General features: G+C 39.1%; 1 protein-coding gene across 1 annotated transcript; it reads right to left on the minus strand.

Moving 5' to 3' along the window:
* Positions 1-805: 805 nt before the first annotated feature.
* LOC113279974 (uncharacterized acetyltransferase At3g50280-like) lies at positions 806-2,197 on the minus strand. The gene has a single exon (XM_026528606.1). It carries the CDS (start codon positions 2,195-2,197, stop codon positions 806-808), a length of 1,392 nt encoding a protein of 463 aa, XP_026384391.1.
* Positions 2,198-10,780: the final 8,583 nt, after the last annotated feature.

Genomic DNA, 10,780 nt, shown 5'->3' on the forward strand with positions numbered 1-10,780 from the left:
AGGATGGACGTCTTATATGCTCATCTAAGCCAGTATATGGAGACGGAAAGGAAGCAGGCAATGAAAATGGCAACCTAGTGGAGATGTCAGCATGTTATCCTCAACCTGGCTCTGTCAAGATATCTGATGGAGAGGAGTCGAATTACAGTAGCGCCACAAAACATATAGGAGTGATGAGTTGCTTCTCTAATCATATTCCAACTTGGTTCGTGCAGATTCTGGAAACCTTGGTGCCACTCTATGTAACAATATCCGGCTTCATTGGAGTTGCACTTATGATTATCATCATGGCTGTCGGTTGTACCCCGAGGAAGGATGAAAAGGAAGACGGCTATAAGCAGTTAGGGGTACAAGCATTTCTCCAAGATTATCAGTTACAAATATAAATGAATAAGAGATTTAGACTCTCACTAGTGACTACTTATGTATTGATGCAAATCAAATCGCAATAATTTCCGCTATTGCGGGAAAGTATGCGTCACAAAACGTATATCATTGGTGAGAAGCTGCATTAAGCCATGTTCACCAAGACGCTGCATTTCTTTTTCAGTATACTATTTGAGTGGAGCTGCTCAGGTCCTTCTTCATTGGATCTTACCTAACTCAGTCCCTAATATCTTATGAGAAACAAGGATAGAACTTCTAATTAGACTCGCCAGTTCATACACAATGAGATCTTTCTAATTTCTATCAAAGAAATATTGTCCAGTCACAGCAATGACCGCCAGCTTCATTTCATACTTAATCTCACTACACGATCTACATAGAACAAGCGCAACCCCTATTACATACCTAATTATATTGATCAGTTGCTGGAGATAGTATTGACGAACTCCGTGTCATTCTCTATAGCCATCAATGTCTTAGGAGAAAGACACGCTTCTACACATAAACTCCCTTCGACCAATCCAGAAATCACAGAAATCTTTCCGTCGGACTTGTTAGCGATCCCACTTCGCACTGCCATGGGTTTCCCCCAACCAAAATCGTTACCATACATGTCGAACCTTGGAGACCCCCCAGTAAGCAATGTAGTACCTTGGAATATTGCAGCTCTATCTATAAATATAGGCTTCTGCACCCATGAATCCCAAGATCGCCGAATTGCTGCATCATCACGGGACATAATTCCTTGGTTCAGTAACAATGCTCCCCAACCATGTCCTTTTTCCAGCAGTTCACCCACCGTGGTTGTCGCAACATAGAAATTAACCGAATTACCAAAATATTCTTGAGGCAGTGGCGGCACCAATCTAGTTCTATTCCCAACCAATATACAGTAACTAGTCTCCGCATTTGGATCCAAATTCCTAGCACGGGTTACTACCACCCAAAAGTGCGCGAGCAAAGCTTGCAAAGAAGAGATGCAACGGCCGTTTGTTGGTCCGATCTCTGCATTGGCTTTTGCTTTGAGCATTGCTACAGTTTCTCGTGTGAAATGGTAAAATCTCACTTCATATTCAGACCTAATAGTTGCAAATACATGGCTTTCTCGGAAACGTTCATCGTCAATAGAAAACGGTAAGCGGATGGGGCAATCTGCATTATTAAGGAAACACCTCTCAAGAATAGGCGGCCTTGAGATGGTACGGATTGATGATTTACCTCCAACTGAAGATCTAGAGATCTCAGACCATGAATTCATGAAATGCCAAAACGATGTTCCATCACACACCGCATGATTCATGCTGCATCCAATAAAAATACCATCATTCAGTTCTGTTACTTGGACTGACAACAATGGTTTAATCAAACCATCATAATTCATGACACCATTTAGGGAAAAGAATGAAGATTCCACCACACTAGGAACATAGATCGGTTCTAGTATGTCAGCTACAGTTATGTGTTCAGCAACTGCATGAATAAACTCTGCCCCGGTTGAGTTACAGTTAATGTAGACAGATGTGGTTCCATCATCGACATGTTCTTCGACAGCAAGGCCTCCAGCAAGCGGATAGAAGTGATCCAGTGTTTGTGAAAGAGAGGTCTTAAGGTTAGATATGATGTTGCAAATTGTTTCAGAATCTTGTAATTTGGGTTTAGTAAAGAGAAGACCTCGTTGAATGTATGCAGCTACGAGAAGTTGGAGATCCCATGTAGTTAAGTCAAGCCTCGTAGTTGTAGCAGTACAGTTATAGCTTGCAGGTGCGACTATACTGGTTGAGATATGGTGAACCTGATCTTGGCCTGCCATTATCACCGGATATAACTCTTGGACCGAGCTCTGCTTTGAGATAGAACAGAATACAGGCTCCGCTGAAGAATTAAACCAAATCTTCTGTCTGACAATACCGATGAAGTTTAAATGAAATGTCCGATGATAGATTTTAAGACTCAGTCCATTGGATAGAATGTTGGGTATTAAGAGCATTAATGATTGCAGACGGACAGAATGCTACCAGTACCTAACTAAGAGAATGGATGGTTGAAATCGGGTCTAGCTGACACCATTGAGCAAGTAGCTATCTAGGGGCATGTTATGTTTCCGTCAGTTTTTTCATACATGTCAGTAGGTTGTCCATCCAGCAGTAATTAAGACTTCGTACGAGGTATGCGCTTGTTGCTTGCCAATGTTGCTTGTGATAACCTCTAGGCCATGGTTTTTACCCAACGGTTGATCTGATCTGAAGATGGGCCGGAGTAGGACATACAGAAAACAGTACTACTAGTCAAGTCTACTTTTTAAAAAGGGAAAATTAGGCGCAGACCCAAAAGAAATAATATTCTCATCGTCAGGCCCACAATTAATTTTAGCTACCGTGACACCCAAAATTATCCAAAATTATTAAGAATCAATACATAACTCGTTATGCATACTATTTTTTCAGGAATAACTCGTTATGCATACTATTTTTTCAAGGGTATAATTGTAAAGCAAACTTGGATATAACATATCTAAAATTCTGCGCCTTAGAATTTAACAAATTTTATATCGTTGGAAATCTTTTTAAGAAAGCTACGCAACGAGTACAAACAACAATATCAAATTTTTGTTTTTCACGAAAAAGTCGGAGGTGATCATCATTTTAGGCAAAACTTTCGAAAACTGTCTACATAACCATTATGCAACCACCAAAAAAGACGCATAACACATTCTGCAGACGCGTAACGAATTATGCAACCATTTTCTCGACTGCATAACAAATTATGCATCTGCATAACAAAGTTATGCATCTATAACAAGTTATGTAACCATTATTTTGGTTGATTTTAGTGCGTACATAAAAAATGGATGAATAATGTAGTATGCATCCATATTTTCGGATGCATATCAGGTTATGCATCTATTTTCTCGATGCATAAAAGATTGTGCAACAATTTTCTCGACGCATAATGCATTATGCAGTCATATTTTCGGATACATAACAGGTTATGCATCTATTTTCACGACTGCATAACATGTTATGTAGGTGCATGACAAGTTATGCAGCCTTATTTTTTGTTGGTTTCAATACTAAGAAAAAAGTAGTTGCATAACGTGTTATGCAACCGTTTTCTGGACTGCATAACAAGTTATGCAAAAAAAAAAGCTGCAGAACGTGTTATGCAACCAATTTCGAGAATGCATAACAAGTTATGCAACAAATTTTATAGATGCATAACCTGTTATACATTAACCTACATCTGTCTCGAGTATCTTTACACACATATTTACCATCGAACATATTTTCCAAACTAACGGAAACATAGTACCTAGCTGCAGGCTTCTCGATGATCAACATCATCACTTTCCTGTCTCCCTCTTCATCGCACTAACACAATCAGGTAAGCCCATGCCTTCTAACCCCACTGGAATTGTTGTAACTTTATCTCTTCCATAAATTACTCGAACACCAGCAGCAGTAATTCAATCCCAGTCCCTGGTTAGCAGCTGAAACATCATCTAAAACAAGTTGTTTACCCTTAGAAGGAAGCCAGTAGCAGCATACATCTTTCACTTCCATAGATCAACCAAATCACCACAGTTTCATACCTCAGCTCCTATCTCTTCCATGAACATCATATCACCAACACAGACCCATAACAACACACGTTCTACAGCTGAAATTCAGCTCAACAACTTGCAGTATCTCCTCCTAACCAAACCAGTTCAGTCTGCGAAAATCATCCCACCAGAAACCCTGTAAAACAGACCACCAGCACCATTGCAGCAGCAGCCATTGTAGACAAACTCAACTAGCATAAGATGAGCTTGAAGGCCTTTTCTCGAACGTGTTGTGTGCCTAAACTGGTAACTGCAATTCCTCATTCATTCACAACCCATAAACACACTCCATTCAATACCCATTATGAACAGCAACATCATTATCTTCCCTGGTTCAATTAGTCTTCAGAAATCATTCATAAACCCTTGAAATACTCACACAAAAAATGGACAACAACAACTTCACTTCCACCTGAATTTCAGCTCAAAATCTCGCCTGAACCACACATCTGACCTTGTCATTCCTTCCATGTCTTGACTGCTCTAAAGCCCCATCAACACAGTCCATCAGATACATCAACCACAACCCATTTTCAGTTGGAATTTCAGGCCAAGATGTAACTCAAATCAACCCCAATCTCTGCCAATAACCACCTCAACAAACGTAACTCATTTCCTTCTCTTGGTTGGTTCCGAGTGAAGCTGCTGATCTATGCTTAATACCCATCTCGATCTCTGGCAGGAAATTCCGAGTTAAATTATCATTTCTTATTTTTCTCCAAGGAATTTCTTCAAATAACTTCACTGTGTTCATGTTCTTTTTCTGCTTCGTTTACCATCTGCTGGCATAATTGAGAACTGTAAATTTGAATCAATTCTCTCGACCTAATTCTCTGGACCTTAATTTTCTTCTTCAATTTTACCATCAATTCATCACAAAATCTGAATCAACTCGAGCGATAACCAATACCCACTCTTCCTAATCGACCACAACTCATCGGGCATTCACGGTAGAGTGGAGAGGATGAAGAAAATGAATTGAAGAAGAAGAAGAAAGAAAATGAACGAAATAGAATTTTATAATATATGGTTTGAGAATAATTTTTTTCTAGAAAATGGGTGCGCGCTTTCAAATTTCTGGGCGTGGGTTTCACAGTGGGAAAGCTCCAAAGAATGGGTTTCCCTGTAGTTTTCACTTTTAAAAATAAAATAAATTCAAGTCTAATTCAGTGTAGCTAATGTGCACCAGGAGCATAACTTAAGACGAGAAATAGCCGACCTTTTTTTTTTTTTTTAAAAAAACAAAGGCCTTCAACAAGGCTAATGGTCCTCCTCAACTGTTGGAAGAATCCAAACAGGGGGTTTAAACCAGTACACGGTAGAACTGTTTTGTTTAGCCCACAGAGCAAGCTCATGAGCTACAGAATTACAAACTCTAGGTTGAAAACTAAAAATACAAGCAGATAACTTAGTAGAGAAAAAGAGAATGTCTTTAAAGATAACATCACTTTCTATGATGATTTGAGATAGATGTTGTTCCACAGCTTTCTTTAAGACTGCCCAGATGGCTCTTGCTTCAGCTTATTCAGCAGAGTGAACATCAAAGACTATGGAAGCGCAAAAGGTTGCTTTTCTTGTGAAGTCTCGCACCACATACCCTGCACCATTTGCTCCAGAGATAACATCAAAAGCACCATCAATATTACATTTAATCCAACCGAAAGAAGGGGAATCCATTTATCACAAATACTGACAGGCATGGTAGGGGGATAGTCAGATTAGGATTCCTAGACTTCCTAGTGAGAAGCATAGCTCTAGCTAAGACAGCAGTGAAGTTCTCCTTAATTCCTTGGAAAATGAGGTTATTTCTACTGGTCCAGAGAGACCATATGATAGCCACAAAGAGACATTGATCATCATCAGGCAGTTTAGACTGAGTATCAATTAACCAGAAGAGAAGCCAGTCAATAAAAGATTTGTTCTGAAAAAATTGAGTGTTGATATTGAAGTCAGAAATGAACCAGACCTTACTAGCAAAGGGGCAGGTGACTAAAACATACATAATAGTTTCCTGAGGATCAGAACACCTAGGACAATCCACACTATGCATAGGCATTCTAGTGTGAAGGACAGTTCTGGAGGGAAAAGCATTTCTAGCTGCTCTCCAAAGAAAGACCTGAATTCTATAGGGTACTCTAACTTTCCAAATACACCTCCAAAGGTTTTTACAAGGGGAAGGCCTAAGGCCTCTGAGCCCCAAGTAGGCAGATTTAGAAGAAAATTGTCCGTTCTTTGAAAAATCCCAAGCCCTCCTGTCAGGAGTGCAAAACTGGCTTAAGGGAATGGAGATAATCTTCTGGACAGAAGCATTGTCAAAATGGGTGTTGAGGCGAGACACATCCCAACTTCTAGTTTGGGAGTCAATAAAATAAGCAACTTTAATACTAGGATCAGGAGGGACAAGAGGGTTGGGTGTGGCAGAACCCAAAGAAGGGATCCATTTATCACACCATGGGTCAATGAATTGACCATCCCCAACAATCCAGGAAATAAAGGGTTTTATAAGTTCCTTGATGGCATGCAGAGACTTCCAAGTCCAAGAGCAATTGGCAGTACATTTCGCATTCAAAAAATCAGTTTTAAGAAAATATTTAGGCTTAAGAACAGTGGCCAATAAGCAATTAGGATTTTCTAAGATTCTCCAGGTATTCCTAGCAAGCATTGCTAGGTTGTTTAACTCATACTTTCTGAACCCCAGACCTCCTTCAGCTTTGAGGGAGCATAAAGTATCCCAACCAAGGAGGTGCAACTTTCTATCCTTGGGATCTAAAGTTTCACCCCACCAGAACTTGCAGAGGTGAGAATACATTTTTTTTACAGAGGTGTTTAGGAATAAAAAAAGCTCTCATTTGAAAAAGAGGAATATCTTGGCCAATGTGCTTGATCAGAGTAGTTCTAGCAGCTTGAGATAATAGCTTATGAAGCCAGATAGAAATCCTGGCATCAATGACTTGGAGAATACCCATATGGGTCTGGATTTTAGAAGCTTGGAAAATAGTGGGGGTTACAAGATATTTTTCTCCTAAATCTCTGCTTTGGATATCCAAAATATTGGCCAAAATAGCTTTCCTATGTTCAGGGATCTTCCTGCTAAACAAAATACCAGATTTTTCAAACTTGATTTCTTGCCCAGAAGCTAGGAAGTACTTTTGGAGATAGTCTTTTATGGCATGAATTTTTTTCAGTAGCTTTAGAAAACAAGAGAGAATCATCAGCAAACAAAAGGTGAGTCATTTCAGGAGCCTCTTTACAGACTTTAATGCCTTCTAAAATCCTCTTTTTTTGAAGGCTATCAATGTAAGAAGATAGGGATTCAGAACAAATGATATAAAGATGGGGAGAGAGTGGATCTCCTTTCCTAAGATCTCTCTCAGGTTGGAAAAAACCAGTAGGGCTACCATTAAGAGGGACAGAATAGGAAACAGTAGAGACACACTGATTTATCAGCTTAACCCAATGGTTAGACAAACCCATTTTAGTTAAGACTTTTTCAAGAAAATTCCATTCAAGCTTATCATAGGCCTTAGATTAATAAGACATCTATCTAATCTTTCAAGAATCAAATCAGGACCTTGTTGCATATTAGACCAAGTAAACCTTGGTGGAGAAAAACCAGGATCATGAAGATTAAAGAAAAAACAAAAATTTCTAAGATTTTCAAAATCAGGGTCATCTACTTCTAAGCCACCATTTTTATCTTCAGTTCCTAGGAGGGCATTAAAATCTTCTATAAAGAAAACAGGTTCATCTAAAGGGACGTTAATCTGTTGACATTGTTGTTCCCAAAAGGCTTGTCTTAGACTACTGTTAGGTTCACCATACATGAAATGAATATGGCAGGTCTTAGAGTGGATTATATCAGTAGTAGTAACGTAGATGCCCCTCAGACTGGATGATATAATGTTGAGGTGTACTTCCTTCTTCCAAGCAAGAGCAAGACCACCACTTCTCCCAACACTTGGAACATTAAAGGTACAAGGAAATCCCATATTTCTTAGTTTCCTAGCTGCCATGTCTTTGTTCATTTTAGTCTCAGACAGGAAAATAATATCAGGGTTGACATTCTTACACAGTAGACTAAGCTCCTTATTAGCAGATTTTTTACCAAAACCCCTAAGGTTCCAAGCAATCATGTTGATGTTATTGACAGGGAAATGATTTATGGTATTATGAGAAGTGTCGATTAAAAGATATGGGAAAGGTTGATTTACCTGAGTGGTAGAGTCAGATCCACCACCAAGAGACGCACTGGTACCATCACCACTCTGAGAAGCAAGATGGGAGGAGTCAAGACTAGAACTTGCAGCGTTGAGAGGAGAATTATTGCAAACACCATTGTTTCTTGGGGAATTGTCAGCAGGTACATTGTAGCTCCCAAAAGAATTAAAGACTGGTTGGGTATTGAAGGAAAAAGTAGAAAGGTCAATGGCTGGTAATTCTCCCAATTTGGTAATTGGAGGACATAGCTGAGCATAATCAGGTTCAGTAGAAGTTTGTTCTTCAGGAATAACTATACTAGCCGGATTGGAATTAGCTCTCGTACGTTTCCATAAGTCAGCGCTGGGATTAATCTTCCTTTTGAGATTTGCTAGAGAATCTTATTCAACAATATTAGTTGCTACTCTAGTGATGATTGGACTGGTATTTGGCATAACATCAGTTTTGAATCTTCTTGAGGAATTTGTGGTACGAATCGGACCACTAGGAGTTGACTCGGTGCCAGATATAGAAGCAACAACCGTAACATTTTGAGTGGTAACTTGTTTTAACACGATTGAAAAACCATTCTCCAACTGTGTCAGATGTTTTTGAACGGGTCCAACATCAAAGATCTTGAGAGTAGAGGATCTATTGATAAACGGGCCCATTTGAAAAGTGTTTGATAAGCTCTTTTGAATAGAGTTCTCCATACTTTGATCAATAGCTTCTGCTTTTCCTTTGTTTCACACTTCGATAGCAGTAGATTCAATTTGTATTTCTGGTATAACTTCAGATTGTTGCATAATAGTATCAGTGATGGCAGCAAATGAAGGAACTACTTGCTTGATTGTAGGAGGCATCATTAACCTAGAAACAACTGGAAGAGTATAATTGTTGCAGGATGCATCAATTTCTTTGATCTTTTTTTTGCTTTAATTGCCAAGCAGAGCAGTTACGATCTATGTGATCAAGAATGCGACAAGAGGTGCAGAGATACCTCGGAACTTTGATATGTCTACATTCAATCAGAAAAAGTTCTCTTCTACCACTTGTGAAGAGAGGAATGCCTATTGGTAAGGCTTGTTGGACTGGGATTGTAATACAAACTTTGACATTCTTCCTGGGAGAGTGTTTTCCAAAGGGATTTTGAGCTTCAAGTAGTTCCCCCATGCTGAGAGTGAGTTTCTAAAGATCTTCAAATTCTGTGCATTCATTTGGAATGTTGCATAATATGAACCACATGATTTCCTCATCAAATGTGAGTTGATAATTTGGAGGCCAACCTTCGGTCGGAACAACTTGTAGCACCATTAGATAACCACAAAGAAACCAAGATTTTTGAGACTTGATTCTGTTAAAGTCCTATTCAGATAAGTAACGGATGAGAACCTTGTTTCGCTGACCATTAAAGGTAGTTATGGTTGGGTGTTGAGCTAAAGGCCAGTTATTATAGATATAGAACCGGATTGAAGAAGTTGGGATCAAAGTTTCACAGCAGACATATCCCACCATACACCAATTCCAATTGGTATCTGCTTCAACTAGAACCACATTTTTGTCAATGAAAACTGGTTTAGCAAGTGTAGAGGGTAAAGTTAATTTCTCAGACATTTGAGCAGAAAGAGTTTGAATTTCTTGATTTAGACTTTGGGTATTCTCAGAAGATTGTGGGAATTCCATCATGTAAGAGGGTTGGATATATATGAATATGGGTTGATGGAGAACCGTTTTCCAAGTAACTAATATAAAATACAGTTGCAGAGAAAGGAATCTATTATGAGAACTATTTTGATATTGGATACAGACAATGTGGATGATGGATAAACAGGGAGAATTTGTTTGTTTATGGGTTTGAACCTTAAAAAAGGAATAAGAAATTTGTTGAGTTTGGAAAAATTTCAGGAGGTATTTGGTGTAATATAGCTGTTGTTATACTGCAAGACTTGCTTTGGGAAGAGAGTTAACATAAGGAAAGTCCCTTTCATATCTTTGCTTTATTGACACTATCCCAGTAGAACAATTCAAGTGAGCATTATGGACAAGAGTCCATGTATGGACAAATCCAATAATACTTTGTTGGGATTTTTGTTGTAGGTAAGCTTGGGGATATATGACGTAGTTTATGGTAGTTGTATATTTATCATGTTTGTCTCTTCTTGGGGTGACGTCTATACGATGATGCAAACAGCCAAACGGAATAATGGTAGAGAATTGGAGGGAAAAATTGTGTTGAGGTGGGTGGCTATGGGTTGATTGTATAAGGTCCGTCGAGTAGTTTGGCTTAAGCGTTGAGCTAGTAACGCATCTTCCAGCCATACCCCAAACCGCAATAGTGCCTCTCAACTGATGCTGCATTCTTCATAAAACATAAAAAATCAATTAGACCCCAAATGGCAATCTCAAAGTTTGGTGACCTACCAAAGCCTCCCTTAATAGAAATTCTGTGAGAAGTAAGGGTAGTAATGAGGATTAGGTGTTGAAAATAGGTCTTGATAGGGTAATGATGGTCATTAAGGTGAAGGGGGTACGCATGTCCTTGAATGGGTGTAGAGAACAAAGCGAGATGACGGTTAACTAAGCGCCATAAATGGC

This window comes from Papaver somniferum, chromosome 5, assembly GCF_003573695.1.
Source record: "Papaver somniferum cultivar HN1 chromosome 5, ASM357369v1, whole genome shotgun sequence".
Lineage (NCBI taxonomy): Eukaryota > Viridiplantae > Streptophyta > Magnoliopsida > Ranunculales > Papaveraceae > Papaver > Papaver somniferum.

What these genes read in the sequence shown, in the direction of transcription:
- LOC113279974 (XM_026528606.1), bottom strand. Translation starts at nt 2,197, where the DNA reads ATGGCAGGCCAAGATCAGGTTCACCATATCTCAACCAGTATAGTCGCA.